We start from the raw sequence: 14,501 nt of genomic DNA, 5'->3' as shown, positions 1-14,501 counted from the left end.
ATAAAATTGATTAAGAATTATATTACACCGATTAATTATGAATAAATAAATAAAAAGCCTCTAATAAAAATTAAATTTCAAAATTATATGTATGCATAAACTTTTAAAATAAAAATAATAGGAATATTAGTTATGAAACAATCTATAAAGATTTATGGAAGAGATACACCTTAATTTTCCACTAGTATCTAATATTGTCCATACTTTGTTGATATTTAGATCATACCACCTTGTAGGAATCAATTACGTCTAATTATAGGACAACACTATTTTATCACTTTCATGTATCGAAATACTTAGTGTGATAGGCCTGTACAATATGACACTACTTCCAAGCACAAACAAAAAAAAGGAAACTTTTATTGCACAAAGAAAGAAATATCCTCTAACCAATCTTGAGATTACAATGATTTTAGTTCTTCAACGTTAAGCGAACCAAAGCATCTATCACTTTATTTTCATCTGTTTTAGTAAATTTGTATATCGATCCTCTACGAGAGTGTGTCATATGACACTACTAAATCTGTAAAAGAAGTAAACTAAAAAAAGAGTTAAATGGTTGTGGACAAAGTTAGAGATAAACTTCATATATATTATATAAGAGATATATATTATATAAGAGATAGACCAATTGAAACTTTTGAGATTCCAACATTCTATTATTTATTATAATTAAATATAAAATCATAAATTATTAAATATAAATAAGCAAATTTTTTTTATAATATATCGATATTATAGATTATAGATATTATAGATACACGAAAAAGATCGGTATTAACCACGGATTAGAAGCCCAAACTTGAGAAAAATCAAAATCTAAAATCCGGCCCGCTAAGATATGGACAGTTTCATTTATGGATCTAGATATATAATTAAAGCCCATCACTTGAAGACTCTTCCTCCACAAATCGATTTCCTCCAGAAGCACGCTGAAGGATGAAACTCCAACGAAGAGGTCTTCTCCATTATTTAGTTCCGTTTATACATTATATAAATCAAAACAAACCCAATCCACTTAATATTATATTTTTTTAGTCTGATAGCTCGAATAATTATTTAAGAATTAATTAAAAGAAGACCTGCAAAATAAAAGTGAGCACTCCCAGATCGGTCCATTTTGTTTAGTATTAGTAACTCTATTCGAATGAATATGAGGATGAAATTACCTATAGTATTTATAGATGTCGAACGATTGAAACCATTCTTCGACGGCCATGTCGTATATTCCTACTAATAATGATGATGAGTGGGGAGTTGAATGATAATTTTTCTGAGTTAACTTTCTCGAATCCTTGTTTCTCCAGTAGATCGACTCTTAAGATCAAACCATTAATCAGCATTTGTATCCCCATATTTGTTAGTTCGAAATTATTCCTAAATAATATTTTCTAAAAATGACTAATAAAATAAATAAATATATATATATATATTATCTTTGTCATCATATTATTATTGCTATTTAAGAGAGGTTATATTATGATAACTAAAACATTGAAAAAAATGGCAAGTGAGAAAGATGAGGGTATAGCTCAATTATATGGAAATATAGCATTATTTTATTGCTTTATTATTATGAAATATATTTCAAAATTTCTATTGACAGAATATATTTCCAATATTAACCTTTGGCCAATAACGATATATATAATTTTTTTAGTTAAAGGTGTGGGCTTTGTGGTTAATAACGATTTGTGGTGTGTGGCATCCATCAAATTTTGATTATTATTTAAGAGAGGTTTAATTATATTTATAATCATTATAACTCTAATGAAGAAGAGTCCTTGGGAGAGATAAGAGTAGTTTAATTACGAAAAGATATTATTGTACTAAAAAAAAATTATTATTATGTCATTTATACTTCCAAACTTAACCATTGGTTCATAGTGTTATTGTCATTTATATATATATTTTAGGTAATACAACTGGTTAATAATGATCTGTGGCATGGGGTGGGGTCCATCAAATTTGTATTATTAATTTAGGGCAGTTTAATTATGACAGTTAAGATTCATAACTTGACGAAAAATGGTAATTTAATAAAATTTTGACAAATTTGAAATTTGGTGTCTTAAAAAAGGCATGGACAGAACGGAAGTGTTGCGTTGAGACGAGGAGAACTCCGGTCCGCCGACCACCGCGGAAGCGAAAGCGATATGGAAATGACGAAGCCTGAAATTAAGGAGAAGAACGAGGAAGTTCCGAAGAGCCTAGACGACTTCCTGACCGTGAGACCCTATGTGGCACCGTCCTGGGCCTCCCACCTGAACCCCATCCCGGATCACTTCTGTTCTCTTGGCCGTGTAAGTTCCAAATTTCCACATCTCTCTCTTCTCTTCGTCAATCGAAATAATCGCATCCTAAGAACTAAGAAGCTGCCCACTGCCCTATAATATTATATTATTGTTGAAACTTGATTCGTTTCTGATTACATTAATTTTGGGGTTGGAATCAGTTTCCTACTCCCATTCACAAGTGGAACCTTCCAAATCTGCCCAACAACACCGAGGTCTGGCTCAAGGTGATTCTCATTCATTCTATTTCTGCTTACTCAACTTTCTCTTTTACACAAACTCCATCATTTTATTGTTTTTTGTTTAACCGGATTTTTAACCATTTGATTTGTAATCAACAACTCATCATCCTCTGACCTCTTATTGAAGAACCCGATATGAGACTTGTTCTTACCTTTATTTTGATACAATATAATTTTTACTTTCCCGACACAGTAGATGTAGGCATTCGGCTGAACCACCGTAAAGAATTGTGTTAATTTACTTCTATCTCTGTTTTTTGGCTTTTCCTCCCTCGTGCAATTTGTCCATACGAAAAATAACTTTTTCGTCTCTTTGAAATGAACTTCATAGATTGATTTCTATTGCCGCATGGTGTGTTTTGTCCTCTACTTAAAACACAGAATTAGGTGTAAGCTGTTCAACACGTGTGACTCGACTTTCAGTTTTTCAGCCAACGTGGAAATAATGGAATTTGAAGTGTCAATTCATTTATCCTTACCTTTTTCAGCAGGAAAAACAGAATTTTCATGCAACTCGAAAAAGAAAAATAATGAAAATAAAAAATTCGGAGCTTCAAAATTTCAGGCTGAACTCGAAAAAATAAAAAAATAATTCAATTCTCTTTTAATTAACTTACCACATACAAGTTGGTATGTCTGTGTGAAATCATGTCATCATAAAAAATCATGCAAACGCTCATGGGGGAATATCTAGGTTCTTGATTTCTTGTTAATTTGTTTTCAGCTGATCTTAAGAAACATTAAAAAGACAAGTATTTATTTTATTATTTTTTACTTCTAAAATACATAATAAATATTGAAAGAAACTAAAATAAACATATTAGTTTTGAATATTTTATGCTAATTTCAAAAATTCATTTTCTAAGTAAGAGCTTTAATTTTTTTAATCTGAAATTTGAGAAAATAAAAAACAAGAGGTGAAATACCAGATGTTTATTTTTTTCAATAAAAAAAGAAAGAAATACTAAAAGTTACCAAACAAAATTTACAAGATTTTCAGAGTTTACCTTACCACGTGGATGAACCTTCCTATCACATCTCAAAATAGCTCAGTTTGGACTCACCAATATTGGTGGGATCTTTTTTAGAGCGAACTTCTTGTTTGTGCTCCAAAACTAATATATTTTAAAGTTTTATCTCAAAATAAATTGACATCGATAGTAATGATCACATGCATTTTATAAATCTAGATAATTCATCATTTACCTTTTCGACAAGATTTAAGTTTTCATGCTTATAAAATAATTAAAAATTGTTGAAAAATGATTACTACAGCGTGACGATCTTGCTGGAATGCAATTGAGTGGTAATAAAGTTAGGAAACTAGAATTCTTCATCGCAGATGCTTTGAAACAAGGTGCCGATTGTGTTATTACTATCGGAGGCATCCAAAGCAACCACTGTCGTGCTACTGCTGTTGCTGCCAAGTATTTCAATCTCGATTCTTATCTTATTCTATTCACTTCAAAGGTTATTACATTTTTTTCCTAATTTTGGCTTTCTTGATTGTCTTCGTGTCCACGATTTGATATATATATATACATGCAGGCGCTCTTGAACCAAGACCCTGGATTCACAGGCAATCTTTTGATCGAGCGATTAGTTGGAGCTCATATCGAACTTGTCACCAGAGAAGAGTATCAAGAAAATGGATCAGAGGTTTTGTTTATTTAATTATATATCTTCTTTTGTTTTACTAAATACTAATGTAATAATGTTCTCTCTAATTTTTTGTGTATTTGTAGCTTATTTTTGTTGTCTCTGTTTTAAGTATAGGCAATGACAGATTACTTAAAGTCAAAATTAGTCGCTGAAGGAAGAAAGCCATATGTTATTCCTGTTGGAGGATCAAATTCTCTTGGAATTTGGTGAGACTTGATTCTTCAACGTTACATACAACTTTTCTAAAGGCTGCAACCAAACACTTCATATATATATCCTTTTCGCCCATTATTTATTAAATTAATAAGGGTATATATTATTTTTACATACTTGGTTTTATTATATTGTTCAGGGGTTATGTTGAAGCAATTAGGGAGATTGAACAACAGCTGCACGGGAAGATGAAGTTTGATGATATTGTAGTAGCTGGTGGCAGGTTCTACCTTTGCCTCTAATTTGTTTGGAGGGAGGGTGTCTATATCAGGCTAGCCGCTGGGTGTGCTTGGAAAGTTTTCCAAGTGATTTTGGAATCAGTTTTTTTCGTTTAACAAATAAAAATCACTTTTATAATATATTGAATAATTGTTAATAATATATATATTATATATTTTTTTTTAAAACCACCCTAAAGGGTGATTTATTGAAATTACTTTAAAATCACGATATATTTTGGATATATTTGGAGTTGATGGTAGAAATAATGATTTTGAAAAAAGATATTTAAATATAATTGATTTTAAGCTTTTCTAAAATAAATTTTATAATTTACCAAACATAATAAATGGCAAGAGAGGTGAATTTGACAAGGAAAAGTGATTTTGGCAATGCGAAATAACCCAAACACACCATTTGGCATTTGTAGAAATCACTTTCGAATGGAGTGACCAAAATCACTTTATGTACGTTGATCATGTTTGACAAATTAAAAAATTGATTTTATAAATTTTAAATTGATTTTTAAGCTAGGTGATTTTGGAAAATCAATTAGACTTAAACCTCTTTTTTCAAAATCACTGATATTCTGTCGTCACTCCCAAACACATCCTAAATAAATTTGTGATTAAAATTACTTTTAAGAAACGCATCCTTAATAAATTTGTGATTAAAATTACTTTTAAGAAAATGGAACCACTAAACTATTTTAATTAAAACTATTTTTATAGAAAGCTTAAAAGTATTTCTTATAAAAGTGATTAAATTACGAGGTATGACAAACTCAATGGGTAAGTAATATAATAATTTAGTTCTTCCCCGAGTGAAATAAGATTTCTCAACAAAAATCAACTTATAAGACTCTATGAGGCTGGCTTAGCCTTTAATAATTTTGATATATAACTTGAAGTAGCTTATGTATGAGATTTTGTTTTTTTAATTTTAATCAGATTGTTCTAGAACCACTAAGGGCAAGTTTGACGTAGCTTATTTTTAATTACTTCAATATATATATTCTCTTCTTAATTAAGGCAGCTCGTATGCTTGCTTACACATTTTTTTTAAAGAGCTTTTTGAATCACAAATTTGTTTGGTTAAACCTTATATCTACCCATGATTCTACAAATATGAAATTATCAATAAAGTGATTCTCAATTTTTCATTTTAGAATAACTTTTTCTTTATAATAATTTTAAAGTGATTTTTCTAAATATTATCCACGGGTGGTTTTTATTTGTTACTCAATACTCTTTTAGATCTCTAAAATTATTGGGAAAGTTAATCCAAACACGGAGTAAAATTATGATTTTCACGATTTTTTTTTTCATTTTTAAAATTTTTGTAACCCTCCCACTTTATTTATCTTTAATTTTATTTATCCTCCCTAATTTTATCTCAAATTTTTTTAAACATCTCTCTAAATTTTTAGTTACATTATATCTCATTTCTCTCTCTAATTTTTTTTTTTTACTCTCCCTCTTAAATTTCTGTCTCTAAAATTTTTGTTCCCCTCATTTTTCTCTCTCTAAAACTTTTTGTCAAATTCTATCCTTAAATTTTAAATAACTTTGAATTATATAAACTTAATTGGAAAAGTGAGTAACTAAATATTAGAATAATAATATAAAAACAACTTTCAGGATCAAATGAATCATTGAATCTCTGGTCGGGCCTAAGACAAGTGGCTGTTTCTTTCTTTTATGCTTTAGAGTTTTGATGCACTTTTACCTTTCAGTGGGGGCACGCTTGATGGTTTGTCAGTGGGTTCATGGTTAAGTACGCTCAAGGCAAAAGTATGAGTTGTTAATTTCGTCATTGTCATTCTTATACATTATTGTTGCTCAGTTTTACTGAATCTCGTTTTAAATTCTTTTGAATATGTAGATTCACGCGTTCTCCATCTACTACGAAGATCCTGAAAATTATTTCCACGACTTTGTTCAACGCTCGCTCGATGAATTTCATGTTAATGTTGACTCACATCACATTATTGAAGTTCATAACGTAAGTTTGTGTGGGCCCTTAGTTGAACTAATTTATGAATTGATATACCATATACCATATTTTATACTTTTATTTTGCAGTCTTAATTTTAATAATTCTAAAACTACTGGAACTGTCATCTTCCTTTCCCTTTTCTCCCCCTTTTTTAACACTCTTGATCCATCCTTCAACATTTCGTACAATGCCATGATCCATAAGGCAAAGGGTCTGGATTATGCAATGAATACGTCTGAGGAGCTTAATTTTATAAGAGAAGTTGCTGAATCCACTGGCGTTATTCTAGATCCAGTATACAGGTACCATCGCTGAAATCATTCTACAACTCAAATCTATGCTATTTTTCTTATATATGTGTATTTTCAGTGGGAAAGCTGCATATGGAATGATGAAAGAAATGACCGAGAGTCCAAGAAAGTGGGAAGGGAGGAAGATTTTGTTCATTCATACAGGAGGACTGTTGGGGATGTATGGCAAAGTTGACGATATGGGTTCAGTAATATCGGAGAAATGGCGTCGTATGGACATTAATGAACCTACCTCCAATTAATGGACTTGACAACACGTAGTAAAAGAAGAGAAAGCCACTATTTATACCTACATGTTGGATGTTAAAATTAATAAATCGACTTGTTTGTAAGTTATAATAAATGCACGTTAATTCAAACCTGATTTAGTCGATAATATCTTACTTATAGCTGGAAGTTCAATCCTATGCTGAAATAAAAGGAAAAAAAGAAGGTTTGATATTATCGTAATAGGGTGAGTTAGTCCATTCTTTTATCTTTTCAATGTGGGATTCATATCGTGGCTTTTTTGGCTCATCAATGTTGTTTGGATCCCATTTTTTAACCGATTGCTGGTTTTAGCGTTTTGGGCTCTGATACCATATTAATATTCATGGATTCCATCTCAAAACCAATTGGCAACGAAAAGGAGATCCTTTTTCTTTCGATGTGGGATCCTTTAACACATTGAGTCCATCTCAAAACTAATTGACAATAAAAAGAGTAGTCCATGTCTATTATAAGCCGATTTTATTTTCAATGTTTTAAAAAGTTCAAATTAAATTTGATAGTATATAGGTACGTGAATTGTTTCTTGTTTCCATGCTTGAGTATTTTTCTTTGTATATTTCCTTTTTAGAAAATGGTTTATTTGCTTATTAAAAATATATCTCCATAGACAACTTGATAATTCATATATCAGCTTTCTCTTGAAATAAATATTTGAGAATATGGACACTTTTGTAATTAGTATATATATGTTAAAGGTAAGCTAATTATGTATTTAACCCGAAAAAAAAAACTTTTGTTTGGAGAGTAAAATATAGCCTGCCACATGGATCAAATATATTGATCCACGACCAACCTATAACATTGATCGATCTATAGAGCTCTATAGACAATATTTTAAATCTAAAAATATCTAAATTCGTCTCACCTGAGTACTAGTGGCCGTAACAGAACGGTCTCTCATAACTTTAAATATGTCATCATGACCCAAACACTTTGCTCGCCACGGATTTCTGATTACCCAGAAATTAGCGTATAAATTCATATAATAGCCTAAAATTAATGATGGACTTCATTTTTATATAATAATAGACCTGATATTATTAATAGTTTTTTTTTCAAGAATATTTATTAATTATAAATAAATAAATGTTAATTTTTTATTTGAAGAAAAAAATAGTATTTGATAAGAGCATTTATTAGTTGTTTCTCTTCCTTTTGTTTTTTTTCCCGAAATGAACAGATGACGAGTTAAATTTATTTAATTTTTCTTTTGACTGGAAATTGTTTTCCTTGCGTATATTATCTGTTTTGATCCGTTTGGACCATTTTGGTGGCTTGGATAATATATCCATTTGGTTTTGGACTTCAAAATCGTACTTTTACTTTTATGATTTATGATTTTAATTTTTTTAAACCAGAAATGTTATTTTCTTTCAGTGACGCCCTTGCGTACTCGTGGAAAATATTTGGCTCCTTTATTGAGGTATATTGGAAAAAAAATAAAAAATAATCCGACGGGAAAGGTGGCCGGCAATGGGAAGGAATACCAACACCTGACGAAATGTTGAGCTTGAGCAGTGGCAAATTCCAAGGAGTGTGTTTACTCACCGTCACCGCAGCATCCTCGAAGTCGACGTCATCATCGACCTTCTTTTCAATTTCCTCTGGAAGCCGCAGCCGGTGCCTCTCCTTCTCTCCGAGTCCGAGTTTTGATTGCGTTCGTTGCAGTGTCTCACAGTCACAGCCCCAGGCGATGGAGATCAAGCCTGAAAACGACGACGTCCCCAACGGCCTCAACTTCCTCACTAGCAGACCCTATGTCCCTCCGTCCTGGGCCTCCCACCTCGACCCAATCCCCTCTCGCTTCTCTTCTCTCGGCCGTGTAAGTTCCCGATTTCCTTTCCTCGCGTGGTTCTACTTCTACTTACTGATTACAATTTTTGCATCAGCTTCCTACTCCCATTCACAGGTGGAACCTTCCTAATCTGCCCAACAACACCGAGGTCTGGCTCAAGGTAATCCATTCCGACTCAACTCTTTCACTTATAGTTTTACACGCTGCTTCGATTGTTTTTCAGCACAACCATCAATTTTGATACTGAAATTTGAGATACAAGTTTTATGAATCATTTGAGTTAGCTTTTCGTTTTAACAGAATTTTGAGCTCTTTTGTTTTTCCGGGCTCCCTCACACTTCTCTTAATACTCTGCTAATTCGACCCCTTGAACGTTCAAAATTGTCAAAAGCTAGACACGAGAAAATTTCTGGTAGGTAGGATGGGAAACTTCCCATACTGTAATCTATTTTCAGCCGTATTTGCAACATTTAAGAACAATGCACGGCCACAAAATAAATAATATATCAACCAATGGAGGGAGTGCATTATTTTTTCCCAATCTACCATGTCTTTACTTTTGGCGGAATTTTCGCATTCTATCTACAATTACAGTAACTGTACCAGCCTGACCGACGTTATAGCGCAAAGGACATCATAATTATACTAAAATTCTCCTCCTATCAATAAAACATCTCATCTTTGTTTAATTAACTTAGCTCAAGACATAAGTTGGTCGTCCCCATCAAATCATGTATTTGCAAGAACCTGGAAATTTCCGGTTGGGGCTTGATTCTTTACATGGTTTTTTTGTTTGTTTGGATTAGATTTTACCTTACCATGATTCAAACATAGGACGCTCTGTATGAACTTTCCCATTACGTTTAGAATGGCAGGCAATATGCACTATTAATTTGAAGATAGTTACTATTTATGCTGTTTATAATTTGTTTCTAAAGATTCCTAGATTAGACATTCTGTCTATTCTTTTTTTTATTTTTTTTTTTAGTTTTACTTATTTTCTTGTTTGTACTAATTGAAATATTCTTGAAAAAATGAATACAGCGTGATGATCTTTCAGGAATGCAATTGAGTGGCAATAAGGTCCGAAAATTAGAATTCTTGATAGCAGATGCGTTGCAACAAGGTGCTGACTGTATCATAACTATAGGAGGCATCCAAAGCAACCACTGTCGTGCTACTGCAGTGGCAGCAAAGTATTTCAATCTTGACACTTATCTTATTCTACGCACTTCAAAGGTTATCATTATCTTCCAAATCTATTTTTGACTTATTTTGGTTATAAACACACCTGTTTTACATTTTGTTAATATTACCTCTGTCATGCTTTTCTTATTTGCTACAATTTGATGCCTTATGTCCATGATGCAGGTCCTTGTGAACCAAGACCCTGGATTGACTGGAAATCTCCTTGTTGAGCGGTTAGTTGGAGCTCATGTCGATCTTATCTCTAAGGAAGAGTATGCAAAAATCGGAAGCGTGGTTTGTTGATTTCTTCTCTGTTGCCATCATCTTCTTTAGTTCTTGAAAACAATTTATTCTCTTATTTGGTCAGTTGATAGTCTTACTAATTCTGGACATGCTTAACAGGCGTTTTAAGAATCGTGGAGCTAACTAGTTTCTCCCTTAAAAATGACGCCTTTAAAGATTATGATTTTTTCTTTTAGATTGCAGGAAAATTCTACTAATGATATGTTTTCTTTCAGAACATATGCATTTGGCACCTGTAAATATTGTGCGTATTAACTGTACTTGAATCTTGTAGTTTCAGCTGATATAGGTTGTCAGGCATGCTAATTATTTGATACGAGGTTATCATTCTTTCCTGTAAATGTGGTTAGAGTCTCTGCATTCGCGTGCTGTGGTTGTTCTAAGACAGAATATTCTGCTAATTTCTTTCAAATACCAGAAAAAGTGGATGCATGAGAATTTCTTTTTCCCCATATGTCCTTCCTTTTTGACTGAATTATATTTATAATTATATTTTGTTTTATTTTTTATATTTTGGCCAGAAATGAATTGTTTTAACTGATATTCGTTATTCTTTCCCCACATTTACTTGGGATATGATGTACTTCACTGTTTATAAATTGCCAATGCTATTTTATATTGAGTTTATTTCAACATCTGGTGATAGTTTTTTGTTCTTGATTTTAAATTCAGGCACTCACGGATTACCTCAAGTCAAAATTACTCGCTGAAGGAAGAAAGCCATATGTTATTCCTGTTGGAGGATCAAATTCCCTTGGAACTTGGTGAGATTTGCTGTGCTTGTTTCCTGTTGTCCATTATATATATTACTTTTTTTTCCTCATTCTACTTCTACCGCACACCTGTAATCTTTGCTTATTGCATTAGGTTGCTCATGGATAGTTATATCGAGTTGCTTTTTAGTTCTATTGTCACTGATAATATTTCATGTTGAAGAATCATCTTATGGACAGTATATTCCTCTAAAATTTTGGACAAACTTTCAGGGTAGGTTCCATTATGTTATAGTTCCCATGCTTGTAGTTAAAACTGCCTTGCTGAAACTATGACTACCAAGGCATTGCATACTCAACGATTTCGCCAAGGTGTTGATTGACAAAATTGTTGGAAAAATTTGCAGCAGTTAAAACGAAATTGCATAGATTCAGAAGGGAGACAGGAGTTTTTATTTTATCTTAATAAATATCTTAAAGATTAAATTATTGGTCATATTTTAATTTATTATTATTCATTATTGTCTTAACTCTCTTCATTCAATTACTTCAATAATGTGACCTATTATATGTACTATCTAAATCTTGAATTAAAGACTGAGAAAAAAGAAAAAAAATCTTGAATTAAAGAGAAGATGACAGCGTAGAGACTTAAACATGTGCTCCCTGCTCTTGTACCACATTAAATAACCTATGTTTCAAAATTTAAAGCCATTAGATGAAGCACAATCTATTCATTTGTATATACATTCTTAATAAACGAGATATTATCCATCAGTACATTTGGTTCGATTTGGTGATGATTATTGACTCCTTGAAGAAGCATGCTGACGGATCTATGGGAAAGAATACAACAATCATGCTAAAAGGAGCATAAATAGTCACTGGGTTTCATTCCTCACAGCAATTTAAGATAGTGAGAATTTTATATTTTTCCTGCTTATTTAAAAACTATCATTCTTGTGTTATTTTTCCTTAAAAATTTCTACTTCACTTTACTCTTTAGGATCATTTTCCAGCAGCATGTTTGATTTTTCCTCAAGATTGTTTTTTCTGCTTCTTTTGTCGTACCAGTACCACTGAATGAGGCTGATTCAAATTGAAAATCTGGAATTTAGACAATGTGTCTCCAGATATGTGCGGAAAAAATATCTAAATGGTAGATAGGTCAAGACCAAGACATCACCATGCAGAAAATAAATAACTTTTTGAAGATTGAATATCAGAGTTAACAATGCAATCATCATTGTATCCTTTCCAGTTTACATCTCTTCATTTCTATCTCTATTATAATAATATTAATAAGTGTAAATTATTTTGGTTATGTTTAGGGGTTATATTGAAGCAGTTAGGGAGATTGAACAGCAGCTGCAGACTGGAAATGACGAGATCAAGTTTGATGATATTGTAGTAGCTTGTGGCAGGTTCTGCGTTGCCTCTATATTTGGTTCCAAGAATACCTGATTCTTGACCTTGCTATGTTGTTGCATTTTGGGGAACTTTACCTAGATTTCATTTATGACTAAATGACCAAGTAGATAAGCTTATGACTAGAATTTGGAGGATTAAGCATAATTCTGGTATAATAAAATTTAGACCGTGTATTCCTAATTTGCTGCAGAAGTTTAGAAATTTATTTGAGACATGCGACAAGAGTATAATTTGGGGGGACGGTGTTTATGGGGCAGGTCAATTCTATAAAAAGAGTTGCAAGTGATAATTCTTCTGTAAGTGAGTTTGTCGTTGGAGTGAACATGAGGCTGTATTCTTGCTTAGCCTCAAAACTTATTCAAGATTCGTCATATGAAGCTTTAGAGGTTTAACTGCTTCAAGTGGCTCATAAATTACTTTTTAGATTTTTGTGAAATCACCAGAATATGGGTAAGCTTGACAAGTTCAATGTCAAAGGATGTATGATTGGCAGAGTAAGGGTTGGTCGAATGAGTACTGACTAAAGAGGTGGTGCTGGGAATCTATGGAGAAGCGGTACTATAAAATGGGCTGAATAATTCACTATTTTTCAATAATGGGTGATAGTGAATGAATCTTTATTCTTTTATGCTTTAGTCTTTGATATTTTACTTTTATCTATGATCAGTGGGGGCACGATTGGTGGACTGTCATTGGGATCATGGTTGAGTACATTGAAGGCAAAAGTATGGATTTCTTTTTCATCTTTGTATTGTTGCTGTCTACATGTTAGTCCTCTTATTTTAGGTCTGTCAAATATGCAGGTTCATGCATTCTCTGTTTGTGATGATCCTGACTACTTCTACGACTTTGTTCAAGGTCTACTTGATGGGCTTCATGCCGGTGTTGACTCACGTGATATAGTTGAAATCCAAAATGTAAGCTGGACTTTTAGTTGATTTATGAAGATTATTGATTTGCGACAGTTTGCTTTTGGTTGGCAGCATTATTTGTATTATTGTATTGAAGTGAAACCATCTCCAGATCTTTCATTTGATACGAACCTTACTTTCTTCCCCTCCTTCTCTTTAGGCCAAAGGTCTGGGCTATGCAATTAACACATCTGAAGAACTTAATTTCGTAAGAGAAGTTGCGGAATCAACAGGTGTTGTTCTTGATCCAGTATACAGGTATGCTATTACACTAGTCAACTTCTGCAGCCCGTCAAGTACATTCTATAACTGTATACTGTAAGACATTCTATAGATTGTGCATGCAACAGTAGACAGATTTCATTTCATGCAAGATAGAAGTTGTATTTTTTAAACCAGTTAATATGGGGTACATGGTTTGGCTTGGGCTTTATTTTCAGCGGGAAAGCAGCTTATGGAATGATGAAAGACATGGGTGAGAACCCAAAGAAGTGGGAAGGGAGGAAGATTCTGTTCATTCACACAGGAGGACTGTTGGGGCTGTATGACAAAGCTGATGGGATGGGTTCAATGTTGGGAAAATGGCGTCGTATGGACGTTAATGAATCTGTCCCTCGAATTGATGGAGTTGGGAAAATGTTCTAAAACAACTCACACCAAAAGGGGTGGCCGCAACTGCTGTCTAAACATTGAAATAAACTTTCTTGGGATTTTAATATATTATTGTTACCAATCATTTCACCAACACTTAAAACCATGAATGCACATTAAATTTATTTTAAACATGAATGCATTATGGTAATAACTACCATGGGTTTGGTGAATGATTATATAAATAAGTTATGATTTTAATTGTCTTGAAGTATTTGATTCATACTTATAAAATTAAATGTTATACAAAATTTCTATGGAAAATAGTATATGATTACATAGTTGTTACATAATATATAA

At 32.4% G+C, this 14,501-nt stretch overlaps 2 protein-coding genes across 2 annotated transcripts; both read left to right on the top strand.

Moving 5' to 3' along the window:
* Positions 1–2,057: 2,057 nt before the first annotated feature.
* On the top strand, positions 2,058–7,463 carry LOC111008947 (D-cysteine desulfhydrase 1, mitochondrial-like). Its single transcript, XM_022281828.2, has 10 exons — positions 2,058–2,303; positions 2,456–2,521; positions 3,812–4,006; positions 4,085–4,195; positions 4,313–4,404; positions 4,551–4,634; positions 6,366–6,423; positions 6,515–6,634; positions 6,833–6,930; positions 6,998–7,463. Exons 1-10 carry the CDS (start codon positions 2,157–2,159, stop codon positions 7,179–7,181), a joined length of 1,155 nt encoding a protein of 384 aa, XP_022137520.1. The 5' UTR covers positions 2,058–2,156; the 3' UTR covers positions 7,182–7,463.
* Positions 7,464–8,604: 1,141 nt separating this feature from the next.
* Positions 8,605–14,412, top strand: LOC111008781 (bifunctional D-cysteine desulfhydrase/1-aminocyclopropane-1-carboxylate deaminase, mitochondrial). The gene is made up of 10 exons (XM_022281591.2): positions 8,605–9,031; positions 9,099–9,164; positions 10,049–10,243; positions 10,376–10,486; positions 11,168–11,259; positions 12,540–12,632; positions 13,307–13,364; positions 13,443–13,556; positions 13,711–13,808; positions 13,991–14,412. Exons 1-10 carry the CDS (start codon positions 8,711–8,713, stop codon positions 14,193–14,195), a joined length of 1,353 nt encoding a protein of 450 aa, XP_022137283.1. The 5' UTR covers positions 8,605–8,710; the 3' UTR covers positions 14,196–14,412.
* The last annotated feature ends 89 nt before the right edge of the window (positions 14,413–14,501 follow it).

This window comes from Momordica charantia, assembly GCF_013281855.1.
Source record: "Momordica charantia cultivar OHB3-1 chromosome 3 unlocalized genomic scaffold, Mcharantia_2.0 BLBB01000003.1, whole genome shotgun sequence".
Classification (NCBI taxonomy): Eukaryota; Viridiplantae; Streptophyta; class Magnoliopsida; order Cucurbitales; family Cucurbitaceae; genus Momordica; species Momordica charantia.
This window is presented reverse-complemented; position numbering and strand designations above follow the sequence as displayed.